Source organism: Gigantopelta aegis, chromosome 3, assembly GCF_016097555.1.
Source record: "Gigantopelta aegis isolate Gae_Host chromosome 3, Gae_host_genome, whole genome shotgun sequence".
Taxonomy (NCBI): domain Eukaryota; kingdom Metazoa; phylum Mollusca; class Gastropoda; order Neomphalida; family Peltospiridae; genus Gigantopelta; species Gigantopelta aegis.
This window is the reverse complement of record NC_054701.1, coordinates 1,797,229-1,818,741: the sequence shown is the minus strand read 5'-3', so window position 1 is coordinate 1,818,741 and position 21,513 is coordinate 1,797,229. Positions and strand designations below refer to the sequence as shown.

General features: G+C 39.0%; 1 protein-coding gene across 7 annotated transcripts in view; it reads left to right on the top strand.

The window, feature by feature from the left end:
* Window positions 1-21,513, top strand: part of LOC121367363 (eukaryotic translation initiation factor 3 subunit C-like) — a 54,706-nt gene that overhangs the window by 17,067 nt on the left and 16,126 nt on the right. For 6 of the 7 annotated variants that reach the window (XM_041491495.1, XM_041491494.1, XM_041491493.1 and 3 more), the window contains exons 12-19: window positions 1,449-1,572; window positions 2,055-2,087; window positions 2,644-2,859; window positions 4,872-4,997; window positions 6,674-6,827; window positions 10,298-10,491; window positions 18,008-18,211; window positions 19,132-19,294. In XM_041491495.1, coding sequence (XP_041347429.1) covers window positions 1,449-1,572; window positions 2,055-2,087; window positions 2,644-2,859; window positions 4,872-4,997; window positions 6,674-6,827; window positions 10,298-10,491; window positions 18,008-18,211; window positions 19,132-19,294 — 1,214 coding nt within the window. Of the gene's footprint in view, window positions 1-1,448; window positions 1,573-2,054; window positions 2,088-2,643; window positions 2,860-4,871; window positions 4,998-6,673; window positions 6,828-10,297; window positions 10,492-14,706; window positions 14,797-18,007; window positions 18,212-19,131; window positions 19,295-21,513 lie in introns of those variants that run through there. The other variant, XM_041491496.1, reaches the window with a different exon arrangement.

The window sequence follows — 21,513 nt, the reverse complement described above, 5'->3', positions numbered from 1 at the left end:
ACAAAAACAAAACCACCAATAAACGAAAAGCAAAAAAAAAAAAAAAAAAAAAAAGGGGGGTTGGGGGGGGGAGTAGTTTGGTTACCATATTGTTGTGTGTTGGTAGACTTTGAGAAAAGACATACTCCTTATTTTGCCTACAAAAAAGTGCAAAAGGGTTTATAAAAAGACTCGTCGTTTAATTGAACCGAAGATGATGTCGGTCTGACATTCACAGGCAGTTCCGGTTTTGCTGGACCGATCAAAGTTTTAATATTATTATTTTTAATAAAGATTTCAAGATATACGAAAAACAATAAAGATGTTTGTAAAGTGATCTCTTAATGTCAGATACATTTTTGTTATTTCCATCTTCATCGAATGAATCGATCGCTGTGATAAAATATCGCCAGCTGATATATGTATATATTATTTGGCACTCAAGATGAATGATTTTAATGATAAACACTACCACTTCCGTTGTTTTTATAAGAGTTCATATCCCCTCAAAATCAAAAGTTTACAATATTTTATAAAGATCTGCTTAATAAACAGAATAACAGAAAGTAAAAATCATCAGTTTCAACCAATTATATCTGCAACAGAGGACAAAATATCAAACGATAGTTAGTGGAAACAAAAGACAGAATGACCGTTCTGATCACGTGACAAATTTGGCGCCAAATAAGACGGGGTTTTTTCAATCGGAGATTGCCGAATCCGTAAAAAATCAAATGTTTTCATTGCTTACATAAAATATAACTTTTATTGTGTCTATCAAACATACAAATGGATACAGATATTGGACAAAATAGAGGCTGTTCAAAATACTGTTAAATTACGTTACGGTAACTGTCGTAAATGTTTCGTCAATTGCTTTTTCGTACACAACGCAGCTTTTTTCCTTTGATGTTCAGTGTGCAGACTGATCGTTGTTTTTTGTGTGGAAAAAAAGTGCATTTGGAAATAGCGGAGATAGGTGCTGGAAAATAAAGGAGGGCGGGGAACGTGAAAGTAGGGCGGCAAAATGGAATAGTGGGGCGGGGCGCCCCGCTTAAATGGAGCAGCGAGAACACTGATGTTTCTGTATAAATAGATATAACTAGCTGTCTGTTAATGAAAAATAACAGTTAACTGGACTCCATAGAATCAATAGAAGTATTTGTTTGACATGAAAATGCTCCAGAATTCCATATTTTAGCTTTATCTGAAAAGTGTTCTTGTTCTTGTTCTGTAGGTAGCAACACACATGAACTGCCTTCTTTTCAAGAACATGCCTAGTTTTTCACAACTTTTTTGTCTATTACTGTCATCACTAATTCGTACTAAAAGAGAAAACACACTTGTTTCATCAATTTGTGTTTGTTTAAGTTTAAAAGTTGTCATCAGATTTGAAGCAGCATTGAACTTGGTAGAATATTTGTCCAAGATGTGAGATAAAGAAACGGGACTCTCTTTGTTTTTCATAGGTTACAAGATGAATATGAAATCAATGACATGACAAAACGTCTTCAGAAATATCTGGAACAGAGGGGCACATCAGAAGAACTCTGTCGCATCTACCTGAGGAGAATTGAACACATCTACTACAAGGTAGTCTGTTATGAACATTATTATTTTTAGTAAGACTTTTTCTTTAAAATATGATTTTTAATTGACAATGTACACCAAAATTAAAAAATGTACGTACATATTTTGTATTGGTACATCAGTGTTGGTTGTACATAGCATCTATTTCTTATGTCAGTTAACCTGACCTCTGAACTCATTGCATTATAGTGGGAGGTTATGCTAAGTATTACTGAAATAAGAAAATACTCTAAAAGTCGCTTCTTTTATGATATTTTTTAAATATAATTTGTTGGCAGTTTGTAAAGAAACTTTTTATTTACACAGAAATTGTTGTGTTTTTTGGTGTTGGTATGGGTTTAAAACTGAGTAATATGTTTTATTATAAGATTTAACATTATTCATTATAGAATCATATGCCAATTCATAGGTTCCCTTTTCAATCAAACAGACTTTAAGTACTTTATTTTGATTTATCATCATGCAATTAAATCTTTGTTTTTCAGTTTGATCACAGTTGCTTTGAACCAGAGAAAGAGGTATTGTTTTTTTATGATTTTGTTAAAATAAGATGAGAAAGAGTATACATATTTACAAATTGTGTTATTCATGATGAAAAATAATAGTATTTGTAAATTGTTTTAACCGGGTGAAATTATATAATAATTGGATTTTGTTGTATTCCTATTGTTTTATTCAGAGTAAAACCATAGGATTGGTATGTGGTTTTATTTAGAATGAAACACAATAGTATTTTTAAATTGTTCGTTTGGTGTGAAATGGTGAATTTGTAAATTATTTTGTCTAGGGTGAAGCACAATATTAGTATTTGGAAATAAGTGTTTTCTTTATGTTGAAAACAATAGCATTTGTAAATTGTAGGGTGGAACAAGATATTATTTGTAATGTGTATTAATAAGGTGAAACATGATATTATTTGTAACGTGTTAACAGTGGAACATGGTATTATTTGTAACGTGTTATCAGGGTGAAACATGGTATTATTTGTAACATGTTGCCAGGGTGAAACATGGTATTATTTGTAACGTGTGTTACCAGGGTGAAACGTGGTATTATTTGTAACGTGTGTTACAGGGAGCGGGCGATGCCGAGGAGACATCGTCGGAGGATGACATGGACCGACTCTGTAAATACATCTACGCTAAAGACAGCACAGATCGCCTGCGGACCCGCGCCATGCTGTGCCACATCTACCACCACGCCCTGCATGACCGCTGGTTCCAGGCTCGCGACCTCATGCTCATGTCGCACCTCCAGGACTCCATACAGCATTCAGACGTTCCCACCCAGGTTTGTGTTGTGATCTGTAACACTATACAGCATTCAGACATACCCACCTAGGTTTGTGTTGTGATGTGTAACACCCCATACAGCATTGTGACGTACCCACCCAGATTTGTGTTGTTTGACCTGTAACACTCCATACAGCATTCAGACGCACCCACCCATTTTTGTGTTGTTTGACCTGTAACACTCCATACAGCATTCTGACGTACCCACCCAAGTTTGTGTTGTTTGACCTGTAACACTCCATACAGCATTCAGACGTACCCACCCAGGTTTGTGTTGTGATCTGTAACATTCCATTCAGCATTCAGACGTACCCACCCAGGTTTGTGTTGTGATCTGTAACATTCCATACAGCATTCAGACGTACCCACCCAGGTTTGTGTTGTGATCTGTAACATTCCATACAGCATTCAGACGTACCAACCCAGGTTTGTGTTGTTTGACCTGTAACATTCCATTCAGCATTCAGACGTACCCACCCAGGTTTGTGTTGTGATCTGTAACATTCCATTCAGCATTCAGACGTACCCACCCAGGTTTGTGTTGTGATCTGTAACATTCCATAGAGCATTCAGACGTACCCACCCAGGTTTGTGTTGTTTGACCTGTAACACTATACAGCATTCTGATGTACCCACCCAGGTTTGTGTTGTTTGACATGTAACATTCCATATAGCATTCAGACATACCCACCCAGGTTTGTGTTGTGATCTGTAACATTCCATACAACATTCTGACGTACCCACCCAGGTTTGTGTTGTTTGACCTGTAACATTCCATACAGCATTCTGACGTACCCACCCAAGTTTGTGTTGTTTGACCTGTAACATTCCATATAGCATTCAGACATACCCACCCAGGTTTGTGTTGTTTGACCTGTAACATTCCATACAGCATTCTGACGTACCCACCCAGGTTTGTATTGTTTGACCTGTAACATTCCATACAACATTCAGACGTACCCACCCAGGTTCGTGTTTGATCTGTATCATTCCATACAGCATTCAGACATACCCAACCAGGTTTGTGTTGTGATCTGTAACATTCCATACAGCATTCTGACGTACCCACCCAGGTTTGTGTTGTTTGATCTGTGACATTCCATACAGCATTCTGACGTACCCACCCAGGTTTGTATTGTTTGACCTGTAACATTCCATACAACATTCAGACGTACCCACCCAGGTTCGTGTTTGATCTGTATCATTCCATACAGCATTCAGACATACCCAACCAGGTTTGTGTTGTGATCTGTAACATTCCATACAGCATTCTGACGTACCCACCCAGGTTTGTGTTGTTTGATCTGTGACATTCCATACAGCATTCTGACGTACCCACCCAGGTTTGTGTTGTTTGACCTGTAACACTATACAGCATTCTGACGTACCCACCCAGGTTTGTGTTGTTTGACCTGTAACATTCCATATAGCATTCAGACATACCCACCCAGGTTTGTGTTGTTTGACCTGTAACATTCTATATAGCATTCAGACGTACCCACCCAGGTTTGTGTTCTTTGACCTGTAACATTCCATACAGCATTCCGACGTACCCACCCAGGTTTGTGTTCTTTGACCTGTAACATTCCATACAGCATTCTGACATACCCACCCAGGTTTGTGTTTGACCTGTAACATTCCATACAGCATTTAGACGTACCCACCCAGGTTTGTGTAAACACCAGAGAAAGTTGTTTTTAACTTGGTACATGTTTCCAGATTGAGCCAATATTTTATGAAAGTGACACCTTGTGTGATTGGATTGGTGTATGTGGCAGTACCTTTATGGAATAAACTTGTACTAAAACTGGTATTTTACTTTCAGTTAAAAATGTATGTGTTTTAGGAAAATCAGTAAGTCATTGGTGGTGAACGTGATATGAAGACATGTATTGATCATACAGCATAACTTTGTTTTAACAGCAAGTACTAATATGATTAGATTCATTGGTAATGCTGTAATTTATTTTCTCATGACAATTATTCTGATGGAAGTGGTTGTGTTTTCAGATCATGTACAACAGAACGCTGGTGCAGCTCGGTTTGTGTGCGTTCCGTCAGGGGATGATCCGCGACGCACACAACGCGCTCGTTGACATTCAGAGCAGCAACCGAGCCAAGGAACTGCTTGCCCAGGTATAACTGTGAATACAGTAACACTGATTAAACAGTGAACACAGTAACACAGGTTAAACAGTGAACACAGCAACACAGGTTAAACAGTGAACACAGCAACACAGGTTACACAGTAACACTGTTTAAACAGTGAACACGGTAACACTGTTTAAACAGTGAACACGGTAACACTGTTTAAACAGTGAACACGGTACACTGTTTAAACTGAACACGGTAACACTGTTTAAACTGAACACGGTAACACTGTTTAAACTGAACACGGTAACACTGTTTAAACTGAACACGGTAACACTGGTTAAACAATGAACACGGTAACACTGGTTAAACAGTGAACACGGTAACAGGTTGAAAGTGAACACAGTAACGCAGGTTAAACAGTGAACACAGGTTAAACAGATCACCATAACACAGGTCAAACGGTGAACACGGTAACACAAGTGAACACAGTAACAAGTTAAACAGTGAACACAGGTTAAACAGAGAACACAGGTTAAACAGTGAACACAGTAACAAGTTAAACGGTGAACACAGTAACATAAGTTAAACTGAATGCAGGTTAAACAGTGAACACAGGTGAGCACAGTAACAGGTTAAACAGTGAACACAGGTTAAACAATGAACACAATAATGCAGGTTAAACAGTGAACACAGGTTAAACAGTGAACACAGGTTAAACAGTGAACACAGTAACACAGGTTAAACAGTGAACACAGGTTAAACAGTGAACACAGTAACACTGGTTAAACAGTGAACACAGGTTAAACAGTGAACGCAGGTTAAACAATGAACACAGTAATGCAGGTTAAACAGTGAACACCGTAACAGGTTAAACAGTGAACACCGTAACAGGTTAAACAGTAAACAGTAATGCATGTTAAACAGTGAACACAGTAACACAGGTTAAACAGTGAATGCAGGTTAAACAGTGAACACAGGTGAGCACAGTAACACAGGTTAAACAGTGAACGCAGGTTAAACAATGAACACAGTAATGCAGGTTAAACAGTGAACACAGGTTAAACAGTGAACACCGTAACAGGTTAAACAGTGAACACCGTAACAGGTTAAACAGTAAACAGTAATGCATGTTAAACAGTGAACACAGTAACACAGGTTAAACAGTGAACACAGTAATGCAGGTTAAACAGTGAACACAGTAATGCAGGTTAAACTGAACAGTAATGCAGGTTAAACACTGAACACAGTAACGCAGGTTAAACAGTGAACATAGTAACACAGGTTAAACTGAATACAGTAACGCAGATTAAACAGTGAACACGGTAACAGGTTAAACAGTGAATACACTAATGCAGGTTAAACAGTGAACATGGTAACACAGGTTAAACAGAATACAATAACACAGATTAAACTGAACACAGTAACACATGTTAAATAGTGAATACAGGTTAAACAGTGAACACAAGTTAAACAGTGAACATCTAGGTTAAACAGTGAACACCTAGGTTAAATAGTGAACACAAGTTAAACAGTGAACACCTAGGTTAAACAGTGAACACCTAGACTGGTAAAACGATGAAAACAAACAAATAAGCAGATATTCTGTAAGCTACACAGGATGATGCCAGGTTCAAGTGTATAAACAGTAATTTATAATTAAATCCTTTAAATTTAGTGATTGTGTTTTGTAAAACTTGAACAATACATTTTAAATGCAGGGCCTGTTGCCGCAACGACAACATGAAAGGACTCCCGAACAGGAGAAGATAGAGAAGCGGCGATTGTTCCCGTTCCACAAACACATCAACCTCGAGTTGCTGGAGTGTGTGTATCTCGTGTCGGCCATGCTGCTTGAGATTCCCTACATGGCAGGTTAGTGCTTTATGCCATTTATGACAGGTCAGACAGGTGCCATGTACCCCAGGTCACAGAGGTGCCATGTACCCCAGGTCACAGAGGTGCCATGTATCACAGGTCAGACAGGTGCCATGTATCACAGGCCAGACGTGTGCCATGTATCACAGGCCAGACGTGTACCATGTATCACAGGCCAGACGTGTGCCATGTATCACAGGTCAGACAGGTGCCAGGTATCACAGGTCAGACAGGTGCCAGGTATCCCATTTACATTACGTTTTTCTGCAGTATTTATGTCCAACAATAGATTCTGTTTTACAGATTATTATATGAACATGCGTATTATACTAAAATATTTATATTTTCAACTTAATTGCTCAAAAGACATTTGATAATGTTGTTTTCATACGTAACCTGATTTCTCATCAAATGACATTAAGGACACAACCACCCTTTTTAAAAAACCCAAAGCAAAATATCAACAGGATGAGGACAAAATTGGACCAAAATACCAAATTGGTCTTCTACCAAAAAACTTTTGAGTCCTCGAGACACTATTAGAGCAGATGGAAAAAAAAAGAGAAAAGTTTTTTGAATCCTCAGGTACATGGTGTTAAATCTTTTATTGAATATGAAACAGAAATATATTATATTTAGCAGTTTTACTTGCATACCAGTAGACCCAGTTTCGTTCACTACCAGATTTGGGGGGAAAGTGTATGCCACAGAAACGTGTAGTTGAATCTTTTTTGTAACTGCCAACCTGTTTAGCCGATACGTTGGTTTACTACTAACAGATAAAATTAATGTTTTACTCCCCTTCTTTTTCTGTCTATGAGAAAGTGCATCTTGAAAACACTTTGCTGCAGTAAATAAATGTAGTTTCCACTGAAGACTACATGTTAGAATTACCATATGTTGATATCCAGCAGCCAATAATTAATTAATCAGTGTTTTCTGGAAAAGTTGTTAAACGAAACAAACTTTTACGGTGATAGGAGGAGATTATTTAAACTGTCCTAAAATGCACCTGAAACTCATTCCACAAGTGAAGATTATTCTAGAACTGGGAATCTTCACGGACCAGAAAGTCAAACCCTGTTACTTCATCTTGTGTGCCTGGTCCATGGTTTAAATCTTCACGGACCAGAAAGTCAAACCCTGTTACTTCATCTTGTGTGCCTGGTCCATGGTTTAAATCTTCACGGACCAGAAAGTCAAACCCTGTTACTTCATCGTGTGTGCCTGGTCCATGGTATAAATCTTCACAGACCAGAAAATCAAACCCTGTTACTTCATCTTGTGTGTCTGGTCCATGGTTTAAATCTTCACAGACCAGAAAGTCAAACCCTGTTACTTCATCTTGTGTGCCTGGTCCATGGTTTAAATCTTCACAGACCAGAAAATCAAACCCTGTTACTTCATTGTGTGTGCCTGGTCCGTGGTTTAAATCTTCACAGACCAGAAAGTCAAACCCTGTTACTTCATCTTGTGTGCCTGGTCCATGGTTTAAATCTTCACAGACCAGAAAGTCAAACCCTGTTACTTCATCGTGTGTGCCTGGTCCATGGTTTAAATCTTCACAGACCAGAAAGTCAAACCCTGTTACTTCATCTTGTGTGCCTGGTCCGTGGTTTAAATCTTCACAGACCAGAAAGTCAAACTCTGTTACTTCATCTTGTGTGTCTGGTCCGTGGTTTAAATCTTCACAGACCAGAAAGTCAAACCCTGTTACTTCATTGTGTGTGCCTGGTCCATGGTTTAAATCTTCACAGACCAGAAAGTCCAACCCTGTTACTTCATTGTGTGTGCCTGGTCCATGGTTTAAATCTTCACAGACCAGAAAGTCAAACCCTGTTACTTCATTGTGTGTGCCTGGACCATGGTTTAAATCTTCACAGACCAGAAAGTCAAACCCTGTTACTTCACCGTGTGTGCCTGGTCCATGGTTTAAATCTTCACATCAGTGTAGTTTTACTTATTTTCTTGCTCTTCTTCACCGGCCTCGGTGACATTGTGGTTAGGCCATCAGTCTACAGGCTGGTAGGTACTGGGTTGGATCCCAGTCGAGTCATGAGATTTTTAATCCAGATACAGACTCCAAACCCTGAGTGAGTGCTCCGCAAGGCTCATTGGGTAGGTGTAAACCACTTAACCGACCAGTGATCCATAACTGGTTGAACAAAGGCCATGGTTTGTGCTATCCTGCCTGTGGGAAGCGCAAATAAAATATCCCTTGCTGCTAATCGGAAAGAGTAGCTCATGTAGTGGCGACAGCGGGTTTCCTCTCAAAATCTGTGTGGTCGTTAACCATATGTCTGACGCCATATAACCGTAAATGAAATGTGTTGAGTGCGTCGTTAAATAAAACATTTCTTTCTTTCTTTCTCTTGCTCTTCAAGAAATCATCATCAAAGTCACTGATGTTACATTATTGCATGTGTTAAAATGTCGTTAACTGTCTCTGTATTGTGAAACCTTCAACAGTTGAGCATGTGTGAGTAGATCACTTCTGTTACATCTTGATAGGAATGTTGGGTTCAACTGTTTCAAAATACTGGACCACTGTCTGAAACAAAGCATGTCAAACAATTGCACTGTGTGTTTGATGCACTAGTGATTTCAGTCAGTAAGAATTGAATTAGCTAATTATACCAAAAGTCTACAAGCAAACATTTCATATGCACATTAAACATCTGTTTTGAGTATTATTAATTATCTGTATTAAAATAGTTTTTGCAATATTTTTGCATATTTACACACATTCTGGCAGATATTCAGTCTCAACATTTATAACGGATTCATGCAAAAGCGTTCCCAGATTGTTATGATGTAAAAAGTATTTCTATACTACATGTCCCTGTTGAAGAAATGGATTATGCTGTTCATTTGTATTTCTTTTTGTATGTACTTGCATACCAGTAGACCCAGTTTGGTTCACTACCAGATTTGGGGGGAAAGTGTATGCCACATAAATATGTAGTCGAATCTCGTTTGTAACTGCCAACCTGTTTGGCTGGTACGTTGGTTCTCTGCTAACAGATGTATAATAATTATTATGATTTTTATATGAATACAAATTTGTTGCAATGCCGATCATTTCACAGGTGTTAGTATTTTTTATTTATTTCTTTTTGTATGTATTTGCATACCAGTAGACACAGTTTGGTTCACTACCAGGTTTGGGGGGAAAGTGTATGCCATAGAAATACGCAGTTGGATCTGGTTAGTAACTGTCGACCTTACGACTGATACACTGGTTCATTGTGAACAGTCCTTTTTGTTAATTAATTTTAACAAAAACATTTAAAATATTTAATACCTTTAAATTACATAAGATGTTAATTCTTATTATTTTCCCATTGATGGTTGGTTTTTTATAATTAAGAATGTTGTATATTTTTTCAGCTCTTAAACTTGATATGTGTTTCTGTATGATTGGTAAACCTTCCACCACGTGATATTAACTCTGTGTGTGTTTTCAGCCCACGAGCTGGACATCCGGCGCCGTATGATCAGTAAGAACTTTCATCACGTGATGAAGATGAGTGACCGGCAGACGCTGACCGGGCCGCCCGAGAGCATGCGGGAACACGTGGTGGCCGCCTCCAAGGCCATGAAGATGGGAGACTGGAAAGTCTGCAAGAACTTCATCATCAACGACAAGATGAATGCCAAGGTAAGTAACGGGTCACTTGTGTGTGAGACTGGAAGGCAAGAACTTCATCATCAATGACAAGATGAATGCCAAGGTAAGTAACGGGTCACTTGTGTGTGAGACTGAAAGGCCTTCAAGAACTTCATCATCAACGACAAGATGAATGCCAAGGTAAGTAACAAGTCACTTGTGTGTGAGACTGGAAGGCAAGAACTTCATCATCAACGACAAGATGAATGCCACGGTAAGTAACAGGTCACTTGAGTGTGAGACTACACAAGATGAATGCCAAGGTAAGTAACGGGTCACTTGTGTGGAGACTGGGCCAAGAACTTCATCATCAACAAGGTAACACTTGTGTGTGAGATGAATGCCATCAACGACAAGGCCAAGTAACAGGTCACTGTGTGTGAGACTGGAAGGCAAGAACTCATCATCAACAACACAAGATGAATGCCAAGGTAAGTAACGGGTCACTTGAGTGTGAGACTACACCAGAGATGAATGCATCAACGACAAGATGAATGCCAAGGTAAGTAACGGGTCACTTACACAAGATGAATGTAAGAGACTGGAAGGCAAGAAATTCATCATCAACGACAAGATCAATGCCAAGGTAAGTAACGGGTCACTTGTGTGTGAGACTGGAAGGCAAGAACTTCATCATCAACGACAAGATGAATGCCAAGGTAAATAACGGGTCACTTGTGTGTGAGACTGGAAGGCAAGAACTTCATCATCAACAACAAGATGAATGCCACGGTAAGTAACGGGTCACTTGAGTGTGAGACTACACAAGATGAATGCCAAGGTAAGTAACGGGTCACTTGTGTGTGAGACTAAAAGGCAAGAAATTCATCATCAACGACAAGATGAATGCCAAGGTAAGTAACGGGTCACTTGAGTGTGAGACTACACAAGATGAATGCCAAGGTAAGTAACGGGTCACTTGTGTGTGAGACTACACAAGATGAATGCCACGGTAAGTAACAAGTCACTTGTGTGTGAGACTACACAAGATGAATGCCAAGGTAAGTAACAAGTCACTTGTGTGTGAGACTGGAAGGCAAGAACTTCATCATCAACGACAAGATGAATGCCAAGGTAAGTAACGGGTCACTTGAGTGTGAGACTACACAAGATGAATGCCAAGGTAAGTAACGGGTCACTTGTGTGTGAGACTAAAAGGCAAGAAATTCATCATCAACGACAAGATGAATGCCAAGGTAAGTAACGGGTCACTTGTGTGGGAGACTGGAAGGCCTGCAAGAACTTCATCATCAACGACAAGATGAATGCCAAGGTAAGTAATGGGTCACTTGTGTGTGAGACTGGAAGGCCTTCAAGAACTTCATCATCAACGACAAGATGAATGCCAAGGTAAGTAACAGGTCACTTGAGTGTGAGACTGGAAGGCAACAACTTCATCATCAACGACAAGATGAATGCCGCGGTAAGTAACGGGTCACTTGAGTGTGAGACTACACAAGATGAATGCCAAGGTAAGTAACAAGTCACTTGTGTGTGAGACTGGAAGGCAAGAATTTCATCATCAACGACAAGATGAATGCCAAGGTAAGTAACGGGTCACTTGAGTGTGAGACTACACAAGATGAATGCCAAGGTAAGTAACGGGTCACTTGAGTGTGAGACTACACAAGATGAATGCCAAGGTAAGTAACGGGTCACTTGTGTGTGAGACTAAAAGGCAAGAAATTCATCATCAACGACAAGATGAATGCCAAGGTAAGTAACGGGTCACTTGTGTGTGAGACTGGAAGGCAAGAATTTCATCATCAACGACAAGATGAATGCCAAGGTAAGTAACGGGTCACTTGAGTGTGAGACCACCAGATGAATGCCAAGGTAAGTAACGGGTCACTTGAGTGTGAGACTACACAAGATGAATGCCAAGGTAAGTAACGGGTCACTTGTGTGTGAGACTAAAAGGCAAGAAATTCATCATCAACGACAAGATGAATGCCAAGGTAAGTAACGGGTCACTTGTGTGGGAGACTGGAAGGCCTGCAAGAACTTCATCATCAACGACAAGATGAATGCCAAGGTAAGTAATGGGTCACTTGTGTGTGAGACTGGAAGGCCTTCAAGAACTTCATCATCAACGACAAGATGAATGCCAAGGTAAGTAACAGGTCACTTGAGTGTGAGACTGGAAGGCAAGAACTTCATCATCAACGACAAGATGAATGCCGCGTTAAGTAACGGGTCACTTGAGTGTGAGACTACACAAGATGAATGCCAAGGTAAGTAACAAGTCACTTGTGTGTGAGACTGGAAGGCAAGAATTTCATCATCAACGACAAGATGAATGCCAAGGTAAGTAACGGGTCACTTGAGTGTGAGACTACACAAGATGAATGCCAAGGTAAGTAACGGGTCACTTGTGTGTGAGACTAAAAGGCAAGAAATTCATCATCAACGACAAGATGAATGCCAAGGTAAGTAACGGGTCACTTGTGTGTGAGACTGGAAGGCAAGAATTTCATCATCAACGACAAGATGAATGCCAAGGTAAGTAACGGGTCACTTGAGTGTGAGACTACACCAGATGAATGCCAAGGTAAGTAACGGGTCACTTGAGTGTGAGACTACACCAGATGAATGCCAAGGTAAGTAACGGGTCACTTGAGTGTGAGACTACACCAGATGAATGCCAAGGTAAGTAACGGGTCACTTGAGTGTGAGACTATACCAGATGAATGCCACGTTAAGTAACGGGTCACTTGAGTGTGAGACTACACCAGATGAATGCCACGGTAAGTAACAGGTCATTTGAGTGCCTGTATTATTTACGTCTGAGCAGATTATTCCACAGCAGTGTTATATTGTTGAATATTTTAATAAAGTATTAGTCAATCTAAATAAAATTAGCTCCACTATTACATGTGGATCTAACACTAGCCAGTTGGAGCTCATGTCCACCAATCAAAACCTTACTTGCAGAATCCTGCCAGTGATTTAAAAATAATTTGAAAACATTCTGAATTATTCTGAGGGTATACCACATGTTTCGTGTGAATTACGAATGCCTTAAAACATGTTTTATTTTATAAAATAAATAATTTGTAATGTAAAACTGAAGACTGATTTAGTTAGGGTTTTTTTTATAAATAAATAAATAATTTTTAATGTAAAATTGAAGACTGATAACCCACACCATACGTATTGGTATGGTTCGCTGTACTGCGGCCACTAAAATAGACTCGCCCGATATTTTTAGAATTTGTATGCTCCCAAATAACATTATAAAAGGTCGAAGAGTGATTGGTCAATATTTAAATTATTATTTACAGACGAAATGTTACCTGGACATTGGGGACTACACAGTGTTGTTAACAATCCGATTAAAATTAGTTCTACTGGTCTAAATAAGGCATTCGTAATTCACATGAAACATATTGTATACCCTCAGGATAATTCGGAATGTTTTCAAATTATTTTTAAATCACTGGCAGGATTCTGCAAGTAAGGTTTTGATTGGTGGACATGAGCTCCAACTGGCTGGTGTTAGATCCACATGTAATAGTGGAGCTAATTTTAATTAGATTGAGTATTAGTATTTTACTTGTACGTCACACTGTGTTAGTAATTTACCTGTATGTTGATTGTGTTAATATTTTACCAATACATTGACTGTGTTGCAGGTGTGGTACCTGTTTTACCAGGACAAGGTGTGCGACATGATCGTATTATACCTGTATGTCACACTGTGTTAGTATTTGACCTGTACGTTGACTGTGTTAGTATTTGACCTGTACATTGACTGTGTTAGTATTTGACCTGTACATTGACTCTGTTAGTATTTTACCTGTACATTGACTGTTTTAGTATTTGACCTGTACGTTGACTCTGTTAGTATTTTACCTGTACATTGACTGTTTTAGTATTTGACCTGTACGTTGACTCTGTTAGTATTTTACCTGTACATTGACTGTTTTAGTATTTGACCTGTACGTTGACTCTGTTAGTATTTTACCTGTACATTGACTGTTTTAGTATTTGACCTGTACGTTGACTCTGTTAGTATTTTACCTGTACTTTGACTGTGTTAGTATTTTACCTGTACGTTGACTGTTAGTATTTTACCTGTACGTTGACTGTTAATATTTTACCTGTACGTTGACTGTGTTAGTATTTTACCTGTATGTTAACTCTGTTAGTATTTACCTGTACATTGACTGTGTTAGTATTTTACCTGTATGTTGACTGTTGCAGGTGTGGGACCTGTTTTACCAGAAGGACGTGGTGCGCAACATGATCGTATTGTACCTGTATATCACACTGTGTTAGTATTTACCCGTACGTTGACTGTTAGTATTTTACCTGTACATTGACTGTGTTAGTATTTACCTATACGTTGACTGTGTTAGTATTTTACCTGTACGTTGACTCTGTTAGTATTTTACCTGTACGTTGACTGTGGGGTAATTCTGTGTCAAATCACACTATGTGTTAAACCCAACCGTCTCAGATTTTTATGAAACTTTGTATACTTGTTGATTGGGATCCCACAGGACCAAATCCGACATACAGCCCCCCCCAAAGTTTCAGATTTTCGGCCAAAATGGGCGTGGCCTCCAACCTTTGAACCCTCATATCTCAGGAACTACTGGGCCAATCTTCATAAAATTGGTATTGTTGGAAAGGCAATTTGACAAGGATTCCAAATCTGCCATTATTGTTCAGATTGGAGAATGTTGGGGTACACTGACCGTTTGACCTTTGTTATGACCTTGAAATTGACCGTGTGGATCACGTGACCTTGAAATTACCTTTCTTGTAATTTAATCTCCCACATGTTAACTAAAACATATAAAAGTTTCAGAGGTGTAATCTTTTTTGTTTAGCCACAATATAGATTTTTAAAATGCATACCTGCACGGATGATTGATACAATGCATTACAATGTACATTTTCTACATGTATAGACTTCTCTGAGACCAAAAACTCATCTTTGGAGTCAAAATCCACCTGACATGTCTGAAGGAATGCCTGAAGGATATGAAAAGATGCCAAATGGCATGAGAGATTCTACACAATCAGGCCCAAAGGGTTAACAGGAAGTGTGGCTTCAGGCATGTCAGGTACTCTTTGAAATTCCCTGGGGAAATCCCCATTGAGCACATGGCAATTAGAAGTTTAAGACAAAGAAGTTTCTTGATCTGCATTTCTTTGACAATCTGAAGCTTTCAAGTTGGACACTATGTCAGATGTTGATATGTAAGTATTATGTTTTCTTCATAAAACCCATTACGTCATTTTGTCATGTCATATGGCCTTGCCAATGGTTTTGAACAAGACTTCATCCAGTGATGTACTACATAATGTATTTGTACACCCAGTCTTCGGCACAGAGTGTGAACAAGGTCTACCTTGACATTGATTAACTGATTTATACTTGAAAAGTTTGACCCAAATACCCAAGGCTTGTGGGCCTTTGGCAATGATACATGTACTCTGCTGCCATTTTAGTTTTCTGACCTGCTTAACTTTACTGAAAGGGTTTCAGGGCTAGATTTAATATTTAGGAAATCATTGACTTTGTCCTGCAAGGTGATTTTGTACGTTGTTCAGGATGAGATTCAGAGTTTCCACTGGGAAAATAAACAAGCTACCTTGCATCCTTTTGTGGCATACTGCAGGTTGGCTGATGGAACCCTCGAACACCGTAACATTTGTGTAGTGAGTGACACTAGGGAGCACTCAACTGTAACTGTGTATACTTTCTTGAGTGTTGTTATTCCATACCTTCAGACTGAGTTTCCTCATGTGAAAAAGATCCATTATTTCACTGACGGCTGTGCTGGACAGTATAAAAATAAGAACAATTTTGTTAAGCTGTGCCATCATGAAGAGGACTTTGGGTTGGAAGGTGAATGGAACTTTTTTGCGACAAGCCACGGCAAAAGTGCCTGTGATGGAATTGGGGGGACAGTGAAGAGGTTGCTGACAAAGGCCAGTTTGCAGCGTCCCTACACAGACCCAATGTGTCTAAGTCAAAGATGCATGCCTACAAGCTGAGCCTGCAGAGTGACCCACCAGAACTAGTATCTGTCCAGGATTCTGAGGATGATATGTCAGTTACCAGAGGAGCCTCCCATTGAAGCCAAGAAGCAAAGCTATGTTTGTTGTCTGTATGACAATGAGGCATGGGTTGGGCTAGTTGAGGACATTTCAGAAGAGCATGGAGATGATACACCTTCTATTGCACCTTCTCGACGGATGCACTCTCTGAGTAAAAAGGATGATACTAGAATTACAAGACTATGGGGGAAGTGGGTGACCGAATGATTCTGTGACTGCTGAACTGGTGAGAAGGCAATGAAGGAAGTAGTTTGATATCATATGATCATAGCATGTAGGCCTACAATGTATTACTCGGTGTTCAAGAGAAATGGTGATTCCTAGCATCAGGAATTGGTCATTCGGGTTTACTTCAGTATAGCTAATCAGACGTTAATGGCAGAAAAGGTGTTATTTTCATGGACATGCAATTTTTGAATGTGTATTGCTGCTAAACAAAGAATATTACACCTCTGAAACTTTTATATGTTTTAGTTAACATGTGAGAGATTAAATTACAAGAAAGGTAATTTCAAGGTCACGTGATCCACACGGTCAATTTCAAGGTCATAACAAAGGTCAAACGGTCAGTGTACCCCAACATTCTCCAATCTGAACAATAATGGCAGATTTGGAATCCATGTCAAATTGCCTTTCCAACAATACCAATTTTATGAAGATTGGCCCAGTAGTTCCTGAGATATGAGGGTTCAAAGGTTGGCGGCCACGCCCATTTTGGCCGAAAATCTCAAAATTTGGGGGGCCATATCTCCCACACCACTGGTCCGATTGGCCTAAAATTTGGAATTTAGTGCTGTGGGATCCCAATCAATAAGTATACCAAGTTTCATAAAAATCTGAGACAGTCGGGTTTAAAATATCAGTTTTTTTGGGTGATTTGACACGGAATGACCCTGTGTTAGTATTTACCTGTACGTTGACTGTCTTAGTATTTTACCTGTACGTTGACTCTGTTAGTATTTTACCTGTACATTGACTGTGTTAGTATTTTACCAGTACGTTGACTGTGTTAGTATTTTACCTGTACGTTGACTCTGTTAGTATTTTACCTGTACATTGACTGTGTTAGTATTTTACCTGTACGTTGACTGTTAGTATTTTACCTGTACGTTGACTGTGTTAGTATTTTACCTGTATGTTGACTGTGTTAGTATTTACCTGTACATAGACTGTGTTAGTATTTTACCTGTACATTGACTGTGTTAGTATTTTACCTGTACGTTGACTGTGTTAGTATTTTACCTGTACGTTGACTGTGTTAGTATTTTACCTGTATGTTGACACTGTTAGTATTTTACCTGTACGTTGACTGTGTTAGTATTTTACCTGTACGTTGACTGTGTTAGTATTTTACCTGTACGTTGACTGTGTTAGTATTTTACCTGTACGTTGACTGTGTTAGTATTTGACCTGTATGTTGACTGTGTTGCAGGTGTGGGACCTGTTTTACCAGAAGGACAAGGTGCGCGACATGATCGTCACCAAGATCCAGGAGGAGAGTCTGCGCACCTACCTCTTCACATACAGCAGCGTCTACGACTCACTCATCATGGACCACCTGGCCGAGATGTTCGAGCTGAAGAAGCCCGTGGTGCACTCCATCATCAGCAAGATGATCATCAACGAGGAACTCATGGTAGGGCTGCGGGGGGGGGGGGGGGGGGGGCTGCCTTGTGTGTGCCGTATTTCAGGAAACATGTCACTTCATGTTTGGATTTACCATGATTTGACACCCAATAGCGGATGTATTTATTGTGCTGGGGTGTCGTTAAACATGCATTCATTCATTCAGTCATTCATTCATTCATTTGTGAAACATAACAAACATCTGGAAATATGAAATGGCAATATACACTTTTGTAATGTACATATTGTTGAAATTACTTTCTGAAATATTTAGTAAGTGGAAATTTTATCAAATAGGCCCTAATATTTAAACTTTGAGAAACACAAATAACATAGTCATTATTTTTCAGTTAAAAATGTTAACATTCTGATTAAGAATTTATCATTTCAGTTTACGGCAAATAAAAACATCTTACATGATGTGAGATATTAAAAAGAGTGATTGAAAGTGAGACTGATTAAAGTAAGAGGTTTCAGGAGAGGTTTAGGGGCAGAAGACAATGGCCAGTCTAACTCCGACAGACAAGTTAACATAACTCATCTCCTCACTTGCTAGCATCTTGTGACACCTGTGAATAACGATTGAGGTGGGACGACCTGACAATTTGTTCATGTTTCAAGCGAGGGGTGGGATGTAGCCCAGTGGTAGAGTGCTCGCTTGATGAGTAGTCAGTCTCAGATCGATCCCCATCGTTGGCCTACTGGGTTATTTCTCGTTCCAGCCAGTGCACCATGACTGTGGTATGTGCTATCCTGTCTGTGGGATGGTAAATCTAAAAGATCCCAAAAATGGAAAAATGTAGGGGTTTCCTCTCTAGGACTAGATGTGAAAATGACCAACTGTTTGACATCCAATAACTGATGATTAATACATCAATGTGCTCTAGTTGTGTTGTCAAACAAAATAAACATTTTTATTGTATGTTTCAGGCGTCGCTGGACCAGCCGACTCAGACGGTTAACATGCACCGCACGGAGCCGAGCCGACTGCAGTCATTGGCGCTGCAACTCTCGGAGAAAGTGTCCACCCTCGTGGAGAACAACGAGCGCATCATGGAGATCAAACAGGGCAACTACTACTTCCCCAAAACTAGTGAGTGTTTGTTAATCATTTATAACTACTACTTCCCTAAAACTAGTGAGCGTTTGTTCATCATTTATAACTACTACTTCCCTAAAACTAGTGAGTGTTTGTTAATCATTTATAACTACTACTTCCCTAAAACTAGTGAGCGTTTGTTCATCGTTTATAACTACTACTTCCCTAAAGCTAGTGAGCATTTGTTCATCATTTATAACTACTACTTCCCTAAAACTAGTGAGCATTTGTTAATCATTTATAACTACTTTTCTGTTGGAATAAGTCTACTATGTTGTATACTTTATTTTTTTTAAAGTGTTTTGTTTCCAAAACCTTGCATGTTTTGTCTGGTTACTAGATTAATTTCACTTTTATTGATTTGACTAATCTTGATGGCTTTTTGGGGTAGAATGTTTGTAGAGTCCCTTACTTTATTTTCTTTATAACACTGCAACTGTAACAACAAAGGTGTAACATGTAGTGATATGTTTCCAACAACTAACATACACAAGTTTAAAAAAAGAAAAGATTATAACAGTAGCATGTGCTAATAGTTTTTTAAAGTTAGCTCAAGATGAAAATACTAGAACGCTGAATAAATTAGCCAACTAAATAGTGAACACCTGTGAGAATAACCTAAATAAGCCAACTAAATGGTGAACACCTGTGAGAATAACCTAAATAAGCCAACTAAATAGTGAACACCTGTGAGAATAACCTAAATAAGCCAACTAAATAGTGAACACCTGTGAGAATAACCTAAATAAGCCAACTAAATAGTGAACACCTGTGAGAATAACCTAAATTAGCCAACTAAATAGTGAACACCTGTGAGAATAACCTAAATTAGCCAACTAAATAGTGAACACCTGTGAGAATAACCTAAATAAGCCAACTAAATGGTGAACACCTGTGAGAATAACCTAAATAAGCCAACTAAATGGTGAACACCTGTGAGAATAACCTAAATAAGCCAACTAAATGGTGAACACCTGTGAGAATAACCTAAATAAGCCAACTAAATGGTGAACACCTGTGAGAATAACCTAAATAAGCCAACTAAATGGTGAACACCTGTGAGAATAACCTAAATAAGCCAACTAAATGGTGAACACCTGTGAGAATAACCTAAATTAGCCAACTAAATGGTGAACACCTGTGAGAATAACCTAAATAAGCCAACTAAATGGTGAACACCTGTGAGAATAACTTAAATTAGCCAACTAAATAGTGAACACCTGTGAGAATAACCTAAATTAGCCAACTAAATAGTGAACACCTGTGAGAATAACCTAAATAAGCCAACTAAATGGTGAACACCTGTGAGAATAACCTAAATTAGCCAACTAAATGGTGAACACATGTGAGAATAACCTAAATAAGCCAACTAAATGGTGAACACATGTGAGAATAACCTAAATAAGCCAACTAAATGGTGAACACCTGTGAGAATAACCTAAATAAGCCAACTAAATGGTGAACACCTGTGAGAATAACCTAAATAAGCCAACTAAATGGTGAACACCTGTGAGAATAACCTAAATAAGCCAACTAAATGGTGAACACATGTGAGAATAACCTAAATAAACTAAATGGTGAACACATGTGAGAATAACCTAAATAAGCCAACTAAATGGTGAACACCTGTGAGAATAACCTAAATAAGCCAACTAAATGGTGAACACCTGTGAGAATAACTTAAATTAGCCAACTAAATGGTGAACACCTGTGAGAATAACCTAAATAAGCCAACTAAATGGTGAACACCTGTGAGAATAACCTAAATAAGCCAACTAAATGGTGAACACCTGTGAGAATAACCTAAATTAGCCAACTAAATGGTGAACACCTGTGAGAATAACCTAAATTAGCCAACTAAATGGTGAACACCTGTGAGAATAAGCTAACGGTAATTCTTTGACTCCCACTGTCACGTGTGTTCACTGATGTCTGGCTCATTATTTCATACACTGTGTACTGCTATATATATTAATACAATTATTTACTTCTTCACAAAACACTCATTGCAGGTTTTTTGGTTTGTTTTAGGTATTGGGGTTTTTTGGGGGGAGGGGGGATGTGGTGTGTTAGGGTGGGGGTAGTGTGGAATGGAGGGTGTCTGTCAACTGAATCATAGTCACTTCGTACCCAAGTCATATTGTACCATCCATTTCGTACCATGCTGCCTGGTCATTTCGTACCCTAGTTGTTTCGTACCCTAATCATTTCGT